General features: G+C 39.5%; 1 protein-coding gene across 3 annotated transcripts in view; it reads right to left on the bottom strand.

Annotated features, from left to right (window-relative positions):
• Positions 1 to 14374: 14374 nt before the first annotated feature.
• LOC308488397 (Golgi apparatus membrane protein TVP23 homolog B) overlaps positions 14375 to 22511 on the bottom strand; it is a 21310-nt gene continuing 13173 nt past the window's right edge. For all 3 annotated transcript variants that reach the window (XM_081028063.1, XM_081028064.1, XM_081028065.1), the window contains exons 5-7: positions 22315 to 22446; positions 16844 to 16972; positions 14375 to 15524 (exon numbers count right to left, since the gene is read on the bottom strand). In XM_081028063.1, the coding sequence (XP_080884189.1) occupies positions 15498 to 15524; positions 16844 to 16972; positions 22315 to 22446 (288 nt within the window). In that variant the 3' untranslated portion in view covers positions 14375 to 15497. The remainder of the gene's footprint in view (positions 15525 to 16843; positions 16973 to 22314; positions 22447 to 22511) is intronic.

Raw genomic sequence — 22511 nt, 5'->3', positions numbered from 1 at the left:
GTCTTTGGACCTGAAAAAATTTCTGTAACTGCCTTCTCATATTGGAATTTAATTGGTGAAATGATAGGAAAAAGGGAAGGTTGTCCGGAGGTTGAAAACGCTATTCATCATACTGAAAAATTGCTAAAGGAGGGCCCCAGAAACGATCCAGGTGAAACCTCGGTAAAAGCCGAGGAAGACCTGATCTCCTTAGAAAGTGATACAGAGGGGGCAAAAGCCAACCCTCCTCCTAGTAAAGATACCCCGCCAGTGGATGTTAGACCCAAACTTTACCCCCCTTTAAAGACTATCGCTAATGATTCAGAGGAGGAAGTAAAGAGGTCAGGGGCATACAAGACTAAAACAAACTTACAGGATTCCTCCTCTTCTGATGATGAAAAAAGACAAAAGAGACATTCCCATAAGACAAAAATCCGTAGACAACAAAATAAAGAGAAGAGGAGAGATAAGCAATCGCCTCAGACATTCCTAGCACGGGAGGTAGATCCCGACCCTTCTGATGTAGATTGGGATGATTTGGCTGATAGAGCGGCAAAAAATAATGACCTTGACTGGCTGCTCCGCCCTCCCTCCTACAATGAGGCTTCTGCCCCGCCTGCGGCCCCGAAGGATCCTAATCGAGATTTAAAAACCCAGATTGTAGCTTTGGAAGAAAGGGTCCGCCTCCAAGCCAGGCGCCAGTCCTTAGTGGCACAGCTGAGAGGGATGAATCTAAAAGACCATAAAAATGCTAGACAGGTCACAGCCTGTAATCAGGCCATCACCATCCTGCCTCCTTTTGTACCCCCTACACCCGATGCCCCTGTCTCAAACATCTTTGAGAGACAGTCCTGCACGCTGGGAGGCGTCGATACCTTCCCGGTTATTGAAGCTCAAGATGCTCAGGGACAGCCCCAACGCTACCACCAACCACATAACTACCAGCACCTGAAGGAATTAAAATCAGCCGTCTCTCAGTACAGTGCCAGTGCCCCTTTTACCCTTACCATTTTAGACTCTATTGCTGAACAATGGCTGACTCCCAAAGATTGGCAGACCTTAGTAAAGGCTGTGCTCGCTGGAGGTGATCACCTCCTGTGGAGAACAGAGTTCCAAGACCTTTGCCGAGATTTAGCCCGAGCCAATGCTAGGGCAGGCACCCCCTGGACTTTTGAAATGCTCACTGGTACTGGAATTTATGCCACCATGAATGCCCAGCTTCAGGCTGACCCAGGGCTTTTTGCGCAAATCTCATCTGCAGCCACAAGGGCCTGGAGAAAACTCCCCTCCAAGGAGAACGCTGGAGTTTCTCTTGTTAAGATTAGACAGGGATCCAACGAGGCCTTCTCTGATTTTGTTGATAGATTACAGACTGCGGCAGAGCGGTCCCTCGGCACCACCGCTGCCGCCATGGACTTGGTCCGAGAGCTGGCTTTTGAAAATGCTAACCCGGCTTGCCAAGCCGCTATCAGGCCTTTCAAAAAGGGAACAACTGATGTAACTGAGTTTGTTCGTATTTGCTCTGAGATTGATCCTTTTTACCAACAAGGGCTTGCCATGGCAGCTGCATTTAGCGGCCAATCGGTTACAGACTACATAAAAAATAAGACAGAAACTAAAAGAGGCTGTTACAAGTGTGGAAAACTGGGTCATTATTCTAAAGAATGCCCATCAAACAATGAATCTTCCCCTGATACGGCTCCCACTAAGCTCCCTGGCCTCTGCCCCCGATGCAAGCGGGAAAAACATTGGGCTCGAGATTGTAAATCCAAGACCGACGCCCAAGGTCAGCCTTTGCCACAGCAGTGGGGAAACGGGAGGAGGGGCCAGCCTCAGGCCCCGAAACAAGCTTATGGGGCAGTCAGCTTTGTTCCAGCAACACCCAACAATCCTTTTCAGGACTTAGTAGAGCAACCCCAGGGAGTGCAGGACTGGACCTCTGTTCCACCTCCCACACAGTATTAACCCCTGAAATGGGAACACAAGCCTTAAACACAGGCGTATATGGCCCCTTACCACCTGAAACATTTGGATTAATTCTAGGAAGGAGCAGTGTTACCATGAGAGGCCTCCAAATTTACCCAGGAGTTATTGATAATGATTATACTGGGGAAATTAAGATCATGGCTAAAGCTGACAGTAATATTCTCTCTATCCCACGTGGGGAAAGAATTGCCCAGCTAGTCTTGTTGCCTTTGGTCAAGAATGCCCACAAAAGCCAACGGCCCAAAAGAGAAACAGGTAGTTTTGGGTCATCTGATGTCTATTGGATACAACCAATTACAAGTCAAAAGCTCTCTTTGATATTATGGCTAGATGATAAACCCTTCACTGGTCTAATAGACACAGGGGCTGATGTAACTATTATTAGATCAGAGGATTGGCCATCCCATTGGCCCACCTCAGAGACATTAACTAATTTGAGAGGAATTGGACAAAGTAGCAATCCTCGACAAAGTTCCAAATATCTCGTTTGGAAAGATAGAGAAGGCAATTCAGGCCTCATAAAGCCTTTTATCATTCCTCAACTGCCCGTCAATCTCTGGGGTAGAGACTTGCTTTCCCAAATGAAAGTTATGATGTGTAGCCCCAATGAAGTTGTTACTGCACTAGCCACACCGCTGTTTTGGTTGCACCCGAATCAGGGTGGCAATGTTATAAAAAACAAGCCCCGATTCCCCCTGTTAATGGAAAACCTGGACCCTGCCCCTGTAGTGACTTCCAGACCTCGGTCCATAGTGCTTGCTATTCCTCCTACCAACAATGTACTCATGATGACAAGACATATTTTACTGCTATTTTAACTCAAACCGCTCCTGGCGCAACTGAGGGTGATTCCAGTAAAAACTTACAGGCTCCGTGCACTGGTACGGTAGGAAAAAATATCTGTTGGCAAGTTGTCGCCCCCCTCCATATCTCTGATTGGGGAGGCCCTCAAGACCAGGTCAAAAATTTCGGGGTCCAAAAAAGGATTGAAAAAATCCTACAAACCCTAGATCCCACGTTAAACTACCATCCCCTCGCCTTGCCCAGGGCCAGAGAAAAAATAGGCCTTGATGTTCGAACTTTTGACATTCTTGAGGCCACTTATAATCTGCTTAATGCCTCCAATTCGGCCCTTGCAGAAGAGTGCTGGCTTTGCATGCAGATGGGGTACCCTGTTCCCCTTGCCATACCCAGCCTCCCTGGAAACTATTCCATAAACGGCAGTTGCCCACTCACTGCCCCTCTTTTAGTCCAACCAGTCCAGTTCTATAACTCCACTTGCTTTAGTTCCCCCTCCTCTAATGATTCCTTTACGCTGGATGTAGGATTCGTAGCTTTCACTAACTGCATAAAAACAATCAATATATCTATGTCCTTGTGTGCTCCTAATGGTTCAGTTTTTGTCTGTGGAAATAATAGAGCTTATTCGCAGCTACCTCGCAACTGGACAGGATTATGTGTATTAGCCTCCCTTCTACCTGACATAGACATCATCCCTGGGGAAGAGCCAGTCCCGATTCCAGCCATAGATCACATGTTTGGGAGATCCAAACGGGCAGTACAAATTATCCCCTTGCTTGTAGGCCTGGGAGTTAGTACAGCTGTAGCCTCTGGGACTGCTGGCCTGGGGGTCTCCTTAACCCAGTACACCAAAATATCTAGACAACTTATCTCAGAGATCCAGACCTTATCTAGTACCGTTCAGGACCTTCAAGACCAGGTAGATTCCTTAGCAGAAGTAACCTTACAAAATAGAAGGGGTTTAGATCTATTAACTGCCCAACAGGGAGGCATCTGTTTAGCATTACAGGAGAAATGCTGTTTCTACGTGAATAAATCCGGGATTGTCAGAGACAAGATCAGACAGCTGCAAGATGACCTAGAGCAAAGAAGAAAAGAATTGGCTGCCAATCCACTATGGACGGGATTGAATGGACTATTGCCATATCTCCTCCCCTTTTTGGGCCCGTTACTATCCCTATTGCTGATTGTCTCGCTTGGGCCTTTCTTATTTAACAAACTTATAGCCTTCATTAAACAACAGATTGAAGCCATCCAGGCCAAACCCATACAGGTCCATTACCACCGTTTGGAAATGAGAAACAAGGGTGGCTCATATTTGTCATTAGACGATATATGATAAGACCCCCTTCCCCTGTGAGATGGACTGGACAGTCAACGACGGGTATGACCAGGAGTCGGGTTCACTGTGATGTCTGGTGACAGGGTCACATTAATGCTAAGAGTCATGGTTGACTCACTGCTCACCCCACATCCTGGCAACCTAAGACAGACGCAGTCCCCGAGGGGCCATCTCTCTATTCCTCAAAACAAAATAAAAAAGGAGGACCTGTCCGGGGCCGGCCTGCCCAGACCCGCACAGACATGCCCGGGCTTGTCTGCACCTGGCTGCCCCTGGGCCACACTTAAAGTTTCGATTCTATTGTTTAAGTTTAAGTTTTGATTTCTCAAACAGCCCGCCATGACGAAGTAACCTCTGATTGGTCGGTCCCCATATTGGGAGACCGGGTGTTTCTTTGATGTGCCTAAATCTATATATACAAGCTGTTACCTTCAATAAAGAGAGACTTGATCAGATTCCTGTCTTGTCTCCATTTCTCGCGTACCCCTGTCCCCCCCGAGCCCCTATTTCTCCCCCAGGTCTTCCGTTGTCGATCCTGCAGGTCGGGACAGGGCCCAGCCCAAGAGGCACAAAATTCAACTCACCCAGAGGACAACTCCAAACAAAACCAGAGTATTACTGGGTTTAACCTACAAGTGACACACCCAGTGGGAATTCTCTACAGGCACAAGAGCCCATAGGGGCCAAGCCTCATTTGAGGGGTCAACCCTCATGCAGCAGAACATCCACTAGGGGCAGAGCCAAGTCTCACAACTAGTCAGACTAGGAGTCAATCCCACCTACTCACAAGCCAAAAGCAATTAAAGCTCAACTTTAACAGGACAATATACACAACACAAGGGTCACCTTTTGGAGCACATGCACAGAATAGGGAAGTGGTGCAGGACAAACATAAAGGACACATACTACATAAGATAACCCAGCAAAGACCAAGAACCCTAGGGGATCTACCTAATACATCGAAGCAAACACAGAGAGTCAGCCAGAATGGGGAAACAAAGAAACAAGTCCCAAATAACGAAAGAAACCTCCAGAATTGGAACCAAATGAAATAGAGGTAACCAACCTCTCAGAGACAGAGTTCAGAACACTGATAATAAGACTGTTGACGGAGCTTAGTGAAGAGATAAAGAAGGATAGAGAAATCATAATAAACAACCAGTTAGAACTAAATATAATAACTGAAATAAGGAACACACTTGAAAGAATTACCAGCAGGTTAGATAAAGCAGAGGATCAAATCAGCGACTTAGAAGACAAGTTAGCAGAGATCACCCAAGCAGAACAAAAAGAAAAAAAAAGAATAAAAAACAATGAAAATGGTTCAAGAGACCTCTGGGATAACATCAAACACAACCACATGCGCATCATAGGAATACCAGAAGGTGGAGAGAGGGAGCAAGGGATCGAGAACATATTTGAAGTAATAATAACCGAAAACTTCCCTAACCTAGTGAAGAAAACCGACATACAAGCCCAGGAAGTGCAGAGAGTTCCAACCAGGATGAACCCAAACAGTTCCACATCAAGACAAATTATAGTTAAATGATAAAGATTAAAGACAGAGAGAATCCTAAAAGCAGCAAGAGAAAGACATCAGGTTACATACAAGGGAACTCCTATAAGACTACCAAATGACTTTTCTACAGAAACTTTGCAGGCCAGAAGGGAGTGGCAGGAGGTATTCAAAGTGATGAAAAACAAAGGCCTAAAATCTAGACGGCTTTATCCAGCAAGGTTATCATTTAAAAATGAAGGAGAGATAAAGAGCTCCCCAGTAAATAAGCTAAAGGAATTCATTACCACCAAGTCAGCACTGCAGGAAATATTAAAAACAGTTTCTGTAAACGAAAGAAAGATGAAATCAATCTAACAACAAATAACAAAATGGCAATAACTATATACTTATAAATAATCACTTTAAATGTAAATTGATTAAAATCACCAATCAAAAGGCATAGGGTGGCTGAGTGGATAAGAAAACAAGACCCTTGCATATGCTGTATACAAGAGACTCAACTCAGATCCAAAGACACACACAGGCTGAAAGTGAAGGGTTGGAGTAAGATATTTCATGCAAATGGCAATGAGAAAAAATCTGGAGTAACAATACTCTCTCACAAAACAGACTTTAAAATGAAAAATATATTAAGAGACAAAGATGGGCACTACATAATAATGATGGGATCCATCCAACAAGAGGATGTAACCCTACCAGACATCTATCAATGCACCCAACATAGGAGCACCTAAATATATAAAACAGATACTGACTGACATAAAGACAGAGATCAACAGTAACACTATCATAGTAGGGGACTTCAACACACCTCTGACAACATGGGACAGTTATTCCAACAGAAAATAAATACGGAAACAGCAGCCTTAATTGACACAATTGGACCTGTTGGATTTAATGGATATTTTCAGAGCATTTCACCCCAAAGCTGCAGAATACACATTCTTCTCAAATGCATATGGAACACTTTCCAAGACAGACCACATGTTAGGCCACAAAACAAATCTCAATAAATTTAAGAAAACTGAAAATCATACTAAGTGCCTTCTCTGACCATGGCGCTATGAAATTAGAAATCAACTACAGGAAAAAAACTGGAAGACATACAAATACATGGAGGCTGAATAACCTGTTACTAAACAATAAATGGGTCAACAATAAGATCAAGGAAGAAATCAAAAGGTATCTTGAGACAAACAAAAATGAAAACACAACGACACAAAATCTATGGGATGCAGCGAAAACAGTCCTAAGAGGGAAATTCATGGCATTGCAGGCCTACCTAAAGAAACAAGAAAAATCACAAATCAACAGTTTATCCTTACACTTAAGGGATCTATAAAAAGAACAGTAAAATAAGCCCAAAGGGAGTACAAGGAAGGAGATAATAAAGATCAGAGCAGAAATAAATAAAATAGAGACCAAAAAAACAATACAAAAGATCACAAGCTGGTTTTACGAGAAGATAACAAAATCAATAAACCTGTGACCAGATTCATCAAAAAAAAAAAGAGACCCAAATTAATAAAATCAGAAATGAAAGAGGAGATGTGACAACCAACACCACAGAAATACAAAAAAATTTAAGAAACTACTATGAGCAACTATATGCCAACAAATTAGACAATCTGGAAGAAATGGACAATTTTCTGGAAGCATACAACCTTCCAAGGCTAACTCAAGAAGAAACGGAAAACCTGAATAAACTGATTACCACCAGGGAAACTGAATCAGTAGTCAACAAGCTCCCAACAAACAAAAACCCAGATGGATTTATAGGTAAATGTTATATAACATTCAAAACAGAATTATCATCTATTCTCCTCAAACTATTCCAAAAAATCCCGAATGAGGGAAGGCTTCCAAACACTTTTTACAAGGCCACTATCACCGATCCCCAAATCAGACAAAGCCATTACAAAAAAAGAAAAACTATAGGACTATATCCCTACTGAATAGAGATGCAAAAATCCTCAACAAAATATTAGTGAACAGAATTTAGCAATACATTAAAAAGATCATACACCATGATCAGTGGGACTCATTCCTGGTAGGCAAGGTTGGTTCAATATCCACAAATCAATTACTGTGATGCACCACGTTAACAAAATGAAAAATAAAAATCATATGATCGTATCAATAGATCCAGAAAAAGCATGACAAAATCCAGCAGCCATTTATGATAAAAACTCTTAAGAAAGTGGGAATAGACGGACCATATCTCAACATAATAAAGCCATATATGATAAACCCACAGCTAACATCATACTCAATGGGGAAAAGCTAAAACCATTCCCCTTAAGATCAGGAACAAGGCAAGGTTGTCCACTTTCTCCACTTCTATTCAACTCATTGCTGGAAGTTCTGGCCACAGCAATCAGACAAGAAAAAGAAATAAAAGGCATCCAAATTGGTAAGGAGGAAGTAAAACTGTCATTACATGCAGATGACATGATACTATATATAGAGAACCCTGGAGACTCCACCAAAAAACTATTAGAACTGATAAATGAATTTAGTAAAGTAGCAGGATACAAAATTAATATTCAGAAATCAGCTGCATTTGTATATACCAATAATAAAATATCAGAAAGAGAAATTAAGAAAACAGTCCCATTTACAATTGCTTCAAAGACTACAAAATACCTAGGAATACATTAAACCAAAGAATTAAAAGATCTATACTCGGAAAATTATAAGACACTGAAGAGAGAAATTAAAGAGAAACAAATAGATGGAAACATACATGTTCATGGATAGGAAGAATTAATATCATTAAAATGTCCATACTGCCTAAAGCAATATACAGATTCAATGCAATTCTATCAAACTACCAAGGACATTTTTCACAGAAATAGAACATATAATCCTAAAATTTATATGGAACCATAAAAGACCCCAAAGAGCCTTGGCAATTTTGAGAAATAAGAAAAAAGTGGGAGGTATCACCATACCTGACATCAAATTATACTACAAGGCTACAGTAATCAAAACAGCATGGTACTGGCATAAAAACAGACATATAGATCAATGGAACAGAATAGAGAGCCCAGAAATAAATCCATGCCTATATGGTCATTTAACCTATGACAATGGAAGCAAGACTTTACAGTGGGGTAAAGACAGTCTATTCAATTAATGGTGCTTGAAAACCTGGACACATGCAAAAAAATGAAGCTGGACCACCTCCTTACACCATATACAAGAATAAATTCAAAATGGATTAAAGACTTAAATGTAAGATCTGAAACCATAAAACTCCTAGAAGAAAATATAGGAGTAGTATTTTTACTGATATAACCCCTTGAGCACAGGAAGTAAGAGAAAAAATAAACATATGGGATTACGTCAAACTAAAAAGTTTTTTCACAGCAAAGGCAACCATCAATAAAACAAAAAGGGATCCTACTGAATGGGAGAAGATATTTGTCAATATATATCCGATAAGGGGTTAATATCCAAAATTTATTTAAAAACTCACTTAACTCCAAAAAACACACAACCCAATTTAAAAATGGGCAGAGGACACGAAAAGACATTTTTCTAAAGAGGACATACAGATGGCAAACAGACATGAAAAAATGCTCAACCTCACTAATCATTAGAGAAATTCAAATAAAAACCACAATGAGATATCACTTCACCCCCGTCAAAATGGTTATCATCAATAAATCAACAAATGACAAGTGCTGGCAAGGATGTGGAGAAAAGGGAAGGCTTGTGCACTGCTGGTGGGATTGCAGATTGGTGAGCCACTATGAAAAACCAGTATGGAGGTATCTCAAAAAACTGAAACTGGAATTACCTTATGACCTAGCAATTCCACTCCTAGATATCTATCCAGAGAAATCCAAAACTCGAATTCGAAAAAATTTATGCACTCCTATGTTTATTGCAGCACTATACACAATAGTCAAGACATGGAAACAACCGAAATGCCCATCGGTCGACGACTGGATTAAGAAACTGTGGTACATTTATACAATGGTGTATTACGCAGCCATAAAGAAGAAAGAAATCTTACCATTTGCAACAATATGGATGGACCTAGAGAACATTATGCTAAGTGAAATAAGTCAGACAGAAAAAGAGAAATATCATATGATCTTGCTTATATGTGGAATCTAAAGAAAAGAATAAACGAACAAACTAATCAGAAAGTCTCAGAGAAATAGCGGAAAAACTGAGAGTTGCTAGATGGGAGGGATGGTGGGGATGAGGGAGAAAGTGAGGAAATTAGAAAGCACAATCAGTAACCACAAGAATGCCAGAGGGATATGAAAGTCAGTTTGGGGAATATAATCAATACTGTTGTAAAGATTTTGTAGGGTATCTGATGCATACTTGTCTTATTAGGGAGATCACTTCAGGGATGGTGTAGATGCCTGATCACTGCACTGTACACCTAAAAGCTGTAGCTGAATAATAATGTCAACTATAATTTTATATATATATATATGGTCACAAGAAGTGGAGTACAGCATTAGGAATAGAGTGGAAATGTAATGGCTCTGTGTGATGTCAGAGGGTAGTAGATTGTGGGGGGGGGGGAGTTATCATTTTGTGAGGGGTATAAATGATAAATGTCTATTACATTGTTTTGTACACCTGAAACTAATAAAAAAATAAATACAAATAAAAAATAAGTCAGACAGAAGAAAAAAACTTACAGATGGATGGACAATGTAACTTACCTCAAGCATTTTAAAAATCTGTGTCTACCTATAATATAAAGGAGAAATAAAATAAAGCAACTTATGGAAATGTGTAATTTAATATCAACATAAATGGTCACAACTACTGAAGACACAATAAACTAGTCAGATGTTTGCACACATACATATAATTGCTGGGAATGTGGCTAATGCAGCTGCAGCAGTTCTAACTTGCAACTCAAATGCCACCAGTAATGTTGCCACTAGCAACAGTTTTCAAAATAGTGAAAAACTTTTGGTAAAGTGCCAAACATAGAGTACAGCCTCCCCTCACTTGATAGTTGCATTTTTGGATACGTCAAGTATTGCAAATCTGCGACAACAAAAAAATGTAAAATGGAGTTTTTATATATAAAATGGGACTAAAAGTCTAAGCTCAGATAATTATCAATGCTCACCAGCTAGAGATCATGAGGAACAGACCTATGGTTGAATGAAGTTGAGTCTATTAGCGCTTTTGGCGCAAGTAAGACCACACACCATAGGGTATCTCAGTATAAGGGTGCCAGGAAGGCTTATTATAGAATTTGGGCCTGTTAGTGATTTCAAGAAGGGTTCCATGAATCACAGTTTTAGTCTGGATTGGGTGCTTTCGGAAAGTAAAGCAAGTCTGTGAGTGGTATCTTAACAATTTGAATCTAGCAGGCAGGGAGAACAGAGGGCTCTAAAGCTGTATTTAGTAAAGCAGCAGCAGTCCCTCATGTAGGCCAGGAGAGAAGGATGTATGCTCATTTTTTGTGGTTTGCGCAGTCTTCTTGTTTCTATGCACCACCATGACCACAGAGTATCCTTGTTTGTGTCTTGCTTTCTCAAGCTCAGAGTGGCCTTGTCAGATGTTGGTGTTATATCAAATTTTTATGTCCGACAGGAGAACAACATAGCCTAGCTATTAGGGCCAGGTCTGCTTCCAGCTGACAGCTGTCAGGGATTGCTTTTCCTTTCTCAGTATAAACAGGATTTTCATGTACATAACTATTTATTCATGGGACACATGGAAGCTATTAACAATGCAGGACAAATTTTGATCCTATCCTATGCTCTGCAAGTGCCTGCATCCCTAGGCTCCACCCACTTAAATAATCAGTCATTATGTTAACCAATCCCTCCTCTCCAAATTATAAAACACCCTTCCTTGGGGGTAGCACCATCTCCATAAGAACCACTACTCTGAATATTCTAAATCCAACCCTCCAATCACATTAAAGTAAGGATACATACTTAAGAGTACATCAGCCTATGTCCTCACAGAACTATCTTACCAAGCTGTGCTTTGCATCAAAAGTTAGCGTTAAAAACCTATCTAGATCAAAGGCTATTTATTTACCATAGAAATGAAGCCAAGAGTGTTAGCCACCACAGCAACTGGTGTTCTCTACGGAAAGCCCCACAAGAAGCATGTGCGAGGCACTAGGTGCCTACCCAATGTCCCTTTTTCTTTTTTCCCTACTAACAAAATCCCTTTTATTCAATACAGCAATGTGCCTAACTTAATAATCTACTTTCCCAGACTTCCTCCCGGGTGACACCATTTGGCTAGTGAGATACAAGGTACAGCAAAAGTCTCCTGTGATTTATGAGAAAGCTTTTGCTTTTGATACAAGGAAACAGACGCAACCAGAGCCTCCAATCTTGTACCTTCATTAAAAATAAATGAATCATAAGAGTATAGTGGTTACTAGAGGGAAAGGGGGTAGGAGGGAGATAGAAAATGGTAAAGGGGGTCAGATATATGGTGAGAGATTTGATTTCGGGTGGTGAGCACACAATGCAACATATACATGTATTACCGTGTTTCCCTGAAAATACGACCATCAGCTCTAATGCATCTTTTGGAGCAAAAATTAATATAAGACCCTGTCTTATTTTACTATAACATAAGACCGGGTCTTATATTAGACGCGGTCTTATATTAACTTTTGCTCTAAAAGATACATTAGAGCTGAAAGTCCGGCTAAATCTTATTTTCAGGGAAACAAGGTATAGAATTTTACACTTGAAACCTATGTAATTTTATTAAACAATGTTACCCCAATAAATTTAAAAAAATAGATGAGTCATCTTCAGCTAGGACAGTCATCTTGTAACCCTGAGGTAATGACTATAGGGACCAAAACCAGCTCTCTAAGGAATTGTTTAGTAACTGAAAGTAGTAATTGCCTACTTTCAGACTCTTTGTAGAAAAATACACAAATCCTTTTTTTGTTGTTGTTTAAGCACTATTATTTACAGGGTTTTGTTACTTGCACTTGAACAAATTACTAATAGAGGAAATTAACAGCTACACAGATAACTGATGAACTTAAAAAATGGAGGTTTATGTTAAGCCTTTAATATTACAACGAACTGGACAAAAAAAACTGCTCAAACTATATACAGAGGGTGCCAAAAAAATGTATACACATTTTAAGAAAGGAAAAAACTATTAAAATTACACTGATGATAACCACTTTGAGCACCTCTTGCAATTGCAGAAGTCAAATGTGACTTGTATTCATCTTTGTGATTGGTATATATTGAGTATTACAATTTTAATAGTTTTCCTTTCTTAAAATGTCTACATTTTAATGGTACCCTCCGTATATAAGATTATATTTTTTCTTGGCACTAAATTAAACTCCTTTAGGAAATGATACACGCTTCTTCCTTTCTTCCTTAGAACAATATAAAGGCTTTAAGGAGTGTTTCCTGCTTCTTACAAGAATGAGATATTCTACGGATTTTATTTTGAATTGAAAAGTGTATTTAACATACAATTTGAAACTGTTCTTCAAAACCAGGAATAGACTTTGGTTTCACCTTTCCTAGCAGTGGTTTGCAAACAGTGGCTCAGGAGGCTCCTTGGAAATCGGTAGTTAGGGTTGAGAGGGTGATTCCAGACCCTCTAATCATTGGTTTCCACTAGAGCACCTCTGCTTTATTTATTATAGATATTAAATGTTGACCCAAGACTTAGAAGAAAGTTCCACTAGTATGAAATTTTGCTGCACTACGGCAAAAGTTAGCACAGCTGAATGTGTATTTACTGAATTATTATATATCTTAAAATACTATATAATAGAAAGAGTTACAGGGGATGCTAAAAATACACTATACTGATAAGAATTCAGTTAGGCTATAGCAACAGAGAAGCCGAAACAATAACACTTAAACAAGAAAGAAGTTTGTTTCTCACTTAAAAATTTAGATAAGCAGTTCAAGGCTGCTATCCCGATGAGAGGGAACGCAATCTCTACCTTACTTCTCTGTGATTCACAAAATGAGCCTTCTGCCCCATTCCAAAATGGCTGGCTCAAGCTTCTCTATGGTGTCTACATTTCAGCTAGCAGGAAGGTAAAAAGTGGAGGGGATGTGTATGCCCCTCCTTTTAGGAATACTTCCTAGAAGTGTACCCACTTGCAGAACTCAGTCACATGGCCACACCAAGATGCAGCAAGAAAATCGGGGAAAAGTATTTTTGTTGCCGTGCGTGTCCCAGCTAATAAGTGGGAAACATGTAGAAGAAAAAAATGGATATTGGAAGGTAAGTGGTAAATCCTGCCACATGCATATTCCAAAATTCAATTAATATCTGATTTTTAGGATTGCGGGTTCAAATAACACAGTTACATCGAAGCCTATACCAATGTGTAGAGGGATACCCTGTTAAGACTCTCAACTCTAAAGATTCAGGTTAGAGCTTTCAAAATAATATTATGTCTTTTTGCAGCATCAACTTTCCTCACCAGATAAGTATAAGTAAATTGGCAAACAAGCACTTATTAATGACTTAATAAATTAGTAATTCTTAAGAAAGGAAAAGACATTAGAGACAAATATTTCCTCTAAAAACAGTCAACTATCCTGCTGGGTCTTCCTGTAACATATGCTTCCTTGGGCAAGTTACTCAATAGCCTGAAGTTCCGTTTCACCACCTGTAAACAGGCATCACACAAAACAGATTTGTCGTGAGGATCAAATGAGATTACACACGTCAAAGTGCTTTGTAAACAGTAGAGTTTTATACAAATATAAAGTTATGCACCTTCAAAGCTATCACTCCAAAAAGACACTTATTTAATTAAACAAAACATCTTTAAAAAATTTTTAACAATGTATAAATACATTCACAAAATAATCTGTTGATTAAGACTCCAACAAAGTTTACAGTATACCTACAACAGAATTTACAGATGTCTATAATAGTTTGTAATTATTACATATATTGCTTTTTAGGAAATACCATTAATACAAAGGCATGATTTATAATACTCCCATTAAAGCAAGAAAAAAAAATAGATTCATAAAATAAAATGTCTCTTAGGCATTTATTATGCCAAGTATTTAAAATGATTATTCTCACTAAGACATAAGAATACTACTCTTTCCAGGAAAAAAGATAGATTTCATTAGGCCAGTGACCATTAATGTTCTCCTAGGAAGTTCCAAAGCCAAGCCCAGCTACCTTTTCCAAAATAAAATAAATAGAACAGCAGCAATCTCTAGGTATTCCTTAAACATAAACTATGAAAATCCATTTATATTATTTGAACCTTAAATACGTGACTTGTTAGAAACAAAAATAAACAAAATTTTAGAAACTAGTTCACCCACTGACCCAAATTTGGTTTTCACCTGCCTGTGAATGCCTAGGACAAGAAGTTTCATCATGAAGTATATATTAAGTTGTAAAATAAAAAATTATTTCTAACTTACACATAAGCCAAAGTGCTCACTGTTACCAGGGAAGCAAAAACTTTCTTCTGAAAATAATCTACAGAAATAATATGTAAACACACATAGTTTTGAGATAGTTTAAGAACATTCTTCTATGTTCTATGGATCAAAATACAAAGGTCTCCATTACGTGTGTACATGAACACAAACACTTTCATTAATTTGGGCTATATGGATACTACATGACTGTGCATACACATTATATACCCAGGAACCAAATTCTGACAATGTTTCTAGCAACGTCATACCTTCAAACCCCAAATGCTAGAAAGAAAATAACATGAAAAAAAAAAATCTTCCTTTTTTCCTTAAGTAAATTTTAAAATGGAAAAACAAACCCAACACTCCTCTCTGCAACATGTACTGAGTTCTAGAAGGTTCAGAGTCAAGAATCTCGTAAGTTGTTCCCCAATGTAACAGAACACACAGGCTTTCACTCTCTTCAGGAAGTCTGATCACCCCCAGTGTTCTGCAAAAGAGTAAGAATGCCTTGATATGAAAAGCTGTTTTACTTAACATACCAGAATTCAAAGCATTAGGGAAGCATTCAGCCCGATACTACATTAATTTACATTCAATGGCCCAATTATGTTAAAAATTACAAACGTGCTGGAGAAGTAAATCAATGGACCCACCCAAATGTCCAGCCAGCCAGTCCCATTTTAGGAGAGCTTCACTGAGGGCCACATAAGCCTAACTAACCCCATCAATGTTGTCAGGCTCAACATTCAACTTCTCCTGTATTCAGTGTCCATCCCCACTTCAGAAACACTGAAAATCCTAAGGAGAGAACTATTAAGTACACACGTGACAACTACCATAAGGTGGACCACAGCAAAAACTCTCAGTCAGGAGCAGAATCACGTCCCCACAAGAATACTCCTTTTGTTTACTTTTTATCTTTTGTATACGGAAAATCGTACAGTAGAATGGAACGAACAATGAATTTCAAGAGGAGAGCTGGGTTAAACCCTAGTTTTATACCATTTATTAGCTGTATGTCTTTGAGTAGTCACTTAATCTCCCAGAACTTTAGTTATCGGAATGCAATACTTGGACCAGTAGCATCAGCACCCCCTGGGAACTTATGAGACATGAGACGCCCCCCGCCCCCAGACAAGTGAACAAGAACTGTGGGAGTGGGACCCAGCAATCTGTTTTAGCCTTCAAGGTGATTCTGATGCATGTTCAAGTTCGAGAACCACTCACTGTCCAGTACAACTTGCCCAACCTACTACACAGAAACAAGACCTAATCAATTTTTCCCAATAACTATTTGCCTATGACTATTACTTATCCCACTGAAAACCCTAATTTAAATCTTCATATTGGGGAAAGGTAGTAAAACCTGTATGTTCTTTTAAAAAAAAAATCTGAGTACTTTTAAATAATCTTTAATAATTGAGAATCTTATTTTGTTTCTACTTGTCCTTACTGTAAACCCTAAAACCATATACTATCATTCTTCAAAACTGTTAAGAGTCCCAGAATTAATGGAAAGCAACTGAACTTAAGGTAATTTTTTAAAAATAAGTAATTACCAATGGTAGTTTATCTCTCTGGTTTTAAAATAATTTCAGGACACTGACAATGCATTTCTAGCATGTCCTAAAAGCCTCCAAAAATTAACTAAAATAACTTTATCATCATCATCATCTCATAACTAAGTATGTGCCTCAAAAAACTTTTTTAAAGTATTTCATAAAAATGAAATTCTACAAAAGTTAGAAATCATTGCATTAGTCGCTGACCACATCAAAATTACTCTCATATCCAGAAAACACTTACTTGTCTTAAAAACTGCTTTCCAAGATAAGATGTAGCCATGCTGGTTAAATTCTTTCTGCTGCCCACTTTGCACCGGATGTAGCCATATAGGTTGGCACCTTGTAGCACCACACCCATGGTAACCACTGCCTGGGAAAGAGAAAAATAATCAGTGATCACTAGGGTAAAATCGACTCAGCTTTCTCTATGCCATAAATGAGACAAGGGCGTCTACCACGGGAAAGAGAAAAGGACGTTCTGCAAAGTAGGGTGTGCCAATAAGACTCCTTCACTTGCCAGAATAGACCTATCCAACATATGTTCTACACAAGGTACTACATCACCCACCTGACAAATACTTACTAAACACATATGCTATATGCCAGGCACCATGCTAGCCCCTGGGGATTCAGTGGGAGGATCATTCTAGTATTTTCCATGGGTGAATATAGAAAAAAAGTAAGAGACTCAGAAGAGGCTCAAATGTTAATTATTCCTTTAAGAATTACAAAAGAATGGTCAAGAAGTAGATCAAGTTCAATAAACTGAGAGCATGCAGAGGTGAATCTCTGCTCTATGCTAATGTGTCAACCGGCTTCTGAGAAAGCCAACCAGTGCCTTGAGGCAGCAATCAACAGGCGTTTGTCTTCTGAGACAGGCAGGGCACTGGTGGGGGATGGGGCATTAGGAGGAAACGTACCCTGGCAGAGAGGTTCCTTGTGGTCATATCAGGGATCCTATAGGTGACCCCACTAAGACCATTAAGGATTGAGAATAAGAAACTCCAGCCTACTCTTTAAATATTATGGAAATAAAGTTAATTAGGACACCATGAGGGGATTCCATGGTTAAGTATTCTAGAACAGGGGTTGGCAAAGTTTTTCTGTGAAGGGTCAGACAATAAACATTTTAGGCTTCGTGGGCCATGTAGTGTCTGTTGCAAATACTCAGCTCTGCCATTCAAACCCAAAAGCAGACACAGACAATATGTAAACAAACAGGCAAGGCTGTGTTCCAATAAAAATTTATAAAAACAGGTGTTGGGCTGGATCTGGCCTACAGGCCATAGTTTGCCAACCAGTTCTTTAAAAAACAACTCATTAGCTCATGTACCATTAAAAGAATTACCTGAGAAACAATTTATATCTGTAAAAAGCTAGACAGCTAAGCAGAATTATCTTTTTCCAATCCAGATATACTCTCCATAACATGCTATACAGCTGATTCTAAGTTAGAGAATTCAAATGTTTAATTAAGGAACAGGTTCAAATCCCTAGTAAAGGAAGTGGAGTTGTACTTTCTGTTCTAAATGTATGTTTCACAGAAATAAATACATTAGAATTATATAAGATTGCTGGTTAGCTAAATAAACATAGAACTATGTCTTCATGTAAATAAATTTCCTTCAATTTCCCATGCACTCTTGGGTATGCACGCACCAAACAGGCCAGAAGAATCTGAGTGCAGACTGAGCATCAATGTTATTCAATGCAACAAACTAAAATGGATTTATTTGTAAGTGAAAACAAGCAGCGTTCTGGTTTACAATGCTGTAGTGAAACTATGCATCAAGACCCCCCGCCCAATATATAAATAGCAAACAGATTTTTAAAAAAAGCAAATAAGCTGATACCAATAAATATTTTAAAAAAGGACTGGTCATCAGAGGAGCCAGCTGGTGTCACTCTGCACAGCTCCTAACTCTACAAAGAAGCTCTAAGAGAAATTTCACTAATAATTACCACCCCTAACAACTCAGAAGGCCAGAGGATACAGACAGCCCTAATGAGAAATGCAGAAACAGACATGAGAGCAGAAGCCCCCGCCCACCACCACCACCAATAAAGACCCAACAGAGGCAGGGAAACCCCAACAGCTTGATGGCAATGCCTTCCTGATGGGATAGGAGGAGGACAGCAAGCACACCTAATCATCAAGCTGATGACTGTAGGAGAACAGAAGGTGGGAAGAGAATCATGGAGAGCCTGGGTGATGTCACCTTCCCACCCTGTGCTCTTAACACAGGAGCCCAAAGCACCTTTCACATAACCTTCCCTGCTGTTTTAGGGAAGAGGAAGCACTCTAAAGAAAGACTGGATTGTCTCTGCCAGATGGCTGCTAAGGCTCCAGGTCCTCCTGAATGACCTAATGCAGGAGGGCAGAACCAGAGAAGTACACACCCAACCAGGAAACAGGAACTTCACAACATAAAAGGCAAAACCCCAACAAGCCAGCCAAGGCCGCCAGAGGCTTGGCTACATTCTCCTCCCCACACCTGCACCTTCAGGCCACCAAAGACAGCTTTCAAACTCGAGCTCACAGCAGAGCCCAGGAATCTCAAGGTAACACCGGAAGGCAGTCAAGGGGAATTCACCCACAGTAAACCAGCGTAAAGAGGTATGGACAGCGCTGCCACGGTAAGCAGGAGGAAAATGGAAGGGAAAAGGAAAAGGCATCTATGCAAAACTACAGCAAAAAATGAAAATAAAAAAGGAACAGAATGTGCAAAAGATAGGTGAAGAATCTACTCTGAAAGAAATACAGTGCACCAAAATAAAAGCATTCCTGGGAATACTTCACCCTGTGGAAGAACCTAGAGATAAGAATTCAACAAGAATGAAAGTAAGGTAACACAACAGGAGATGAAATTGAAGCTGGCAGAGCTAAGAAAATACAGAGAGAGGCCTTTGCTCACCCCCCAATCTAAAGTAACTCGCTGTTCTTCCCCTTGGCACTCTCCACTTACATTATCTTTCGAATGTGAATGCCTGCCCCTGCCGACCCGCCCCCCCCCACCCCTGCCCCAACCGCCCGCCAGCCACCTTATTTACTGTCTGTCTACACTCTGATCCACTAGAATGTAAGCTCTAGCTTATCAGAGCAGCTACCTTGTTTATCAGCCCTAACATTATCCCCAGTACGTCAAGCAGCTCTTGCATATGGCAGACTCTTAAAATTATTTTCTGAATAAATAAATAGAAAGGAAAAGATGAGCAATCAAAGCAATTAAAGATGGTAGATGAGAATGGATTAAAATGACCCAACACAGAGACAAATGACACCTCAGAATTAGAGAAGCCAAAAAAAAAAAAAAAATAGAACATAAATAAATGTAAAGACTTAACAGAAGACAATTTTCCTGATCCAAAGCAAAACCTGTACCTGCATATTAGAGGGGAAGTTTCCAGAAAAATTAATACAGAAAAAGATAAACACAAAGACATTCTGGTTATATTTTAAAACTTCAAGAATAACAAAATTATTTGTCCAGGGAAAAAAATGATTCACTCACTTACATGGATCCGATTTCTCTACAGAATTCCAATAAGAAAATGATGAAGTAATGTCTTCTAAATGCTGAGAGAAATCTGTGACCCAAGAATATTCACCTAGCCAAGTCGTCACACATGAATAAAGTCAACAGGCTCATATTCTTAGAGCCAAAGGAAAATAACACCTACTAGGATTTTTAAAAAATCACCTAACAATGAAACACAGCCAACCAGGAAATAAAAGAAAAAGTTTCAATAAAATGACTGAATCAATATACTTTAAAATACTGTACATCAAAGACTGAACAACCAGTAAAAAATAGCATTTCAAAAGGTGTTATAAACCTTGACAATAAAAATACTATTGGAACAAACAAAACTCAGGTGATAAACAGGGAAGAAACAAAGGAGAGAGTATAAGAGTATTTATTTCATTCCCTTTCTAAGCAGAGCCTGTAAGTCAATAAACAGGTTTAAGTACATTGCTTAAAATAACTAAAATAAGACTACGTTGTCAAATTTTTGGAGAGTCGAAAGTTCTATACAGATTTTCAACTGCATGAGGGTCAGCACCCCTAACCTCCATGATGGTCGAAGGTCAACTGTATAACCAACAAAAATCCAACAAAAATGCAGAGGTAGAAGCAGGGAGAAAGGTGGGAGAAAGCATGAGTATTAACTTTACCACCTTTCATAGGAGGAAATCAATAGATATTATTAAATACATTTCCTGATTCATGAAACAGGGTATGATACAAACATGCAATAAAGATAACTACTAGGAAAACTAGACAATATACCTTTCAAATTGCAAAAGGGAAAGTATTTATGTGTGTGCACAAAGAAAAAGAGAACCTATGTAGCAAAACAGAGATAAGGAAGTATTAAAAATAGGGATAAAAAGCATGAAGGCCAAAATATATCTGATATCAATAGTTAAGACAAACTCAGTAATTAAAAGAATAAGACTCACAGTTTAGGTCAAGTAACAGATCATATTTTTCAAAGATGGTAGCAACAGCATCTCCGGTTCCACATGCTCTTCTAGAACTCTTACTCACCCTCCTGCCACAATTAAGGTGTAGAGCCTAATTCCCCCATTCCCCTGAAGGTGGACAGGGGGGCAAAGTGATGCAGTGACTTCTGAGGCTAGGTTCTTATTATGGGCTGAACTGTGTCCCCCAAAAGTTCATATGTTGAAGTCCTAACCCCACTATCCCAGAATGTGACTGCATTTAGAGATGGGGTTTTAAGGAGGTAATTATAATAAAATAAGGTTACTAGGGTGGGCCTTAATCCAATATGATTGATGGCCTCATAAGGAAAGGAAAAGAGGACACCAACATGTACAGAGGGAAGACCACGTGAAGAAGATACAGGATGAAAATGACCACCCACAAGCCAAAGAGTGAAGCCTCAGAAGAAACCAACTCTGCCAACACCTTGATCTGAAACTTCCAGGCTCCGGAACTGTGAAAAAATAAATTTTTGTTGTTTATGCCATCCAGTCTGTGGTACTTTGTTATGGTAGCCCGAGCAAACTAATACAGTTGTAAAAGGTAATTCAGATTGTCACCTGGAGCTGTGACCCTCCAAGTAAGCAATCTAACTGCCATGAAGCCATCAAGTTAGGATGAAGCCCAAACTAGCCATGTGTTGAGACCATGTGGGAGGCCATGGAACCTCATAAAGAGAGAGGAGATGCCTTACCAGCCCCAGTCGCAGTTCTCTAGATGCAACTGTGTAAGATCCCAAGCCAGAACCTCCACACAAGCCCCTTCCAACCTCCTGAACCAGAGAAACTGTGAGAACATAAAAGGACTGTGTATGTTTTAGGCCACTAAGTTTTGGGAAGATTTACTACATAAGCAATGGACAGACAGAACAGGTTACCAACCAGTACTTTCAAAAAGACCACTCTGCTAGTTACAAAGTAAGCTAAACTTGTTTGGAGTCTATTGAACATCCCCATCCAACAAGACAACAATGTGATAAATAAGGTAATCTCTATACAAGGTAGGCTAAGTCAAAATTCTGCTAGGTGCTTGGGGAACTGGTGAAATGGGTCTGTAACAGGACTCTGCTTGCAGTAGTTAAAAAGTACAGTTGGGAAACCAACTATTCAAGATAAGTCTCTAACGTCGACACTGAAGGCTGCTTATTATGATTACCCATTAGACATCTTAATGGGTTGCTCAGTAGCTCCACACTTATACTCACCAACCACTTCACTCTGAAGGAGAAGAGCGCACTGAAGGCAAAGATGACCCACAGCACTGGACAGGTGACAAGTCCTAACCAAAAGATTCTTGATTCGGCCTCTGAAATAGGATTATTCTCTTGAGAGGACGCCTACAAAAGAATATGAATTTAATAACCAATATCAATAAAAAGTTTAGCTTTTTTGTTGTTGTTGT

The sequence above is a fragment of the Rhinolophus hipposideros genome (genome assembly GCF_964194185.1).
Source record: "Rhinolophus hipposideros genome assembly, chromosome: 20".
In the NCBI taxonomy this organism is placed as follows: Eukaryota; Metazoa; Chordata; class Mammalia; order Chiroptera; family Rhinolophidae; genus Rhinolophus; species Rhinolophus hipposideros.
The sequence above is the reverse complement of the archived record's forward strand: the minus strand, read 5'-3'. Positions and strand labels throughout refer to the sequence as shown.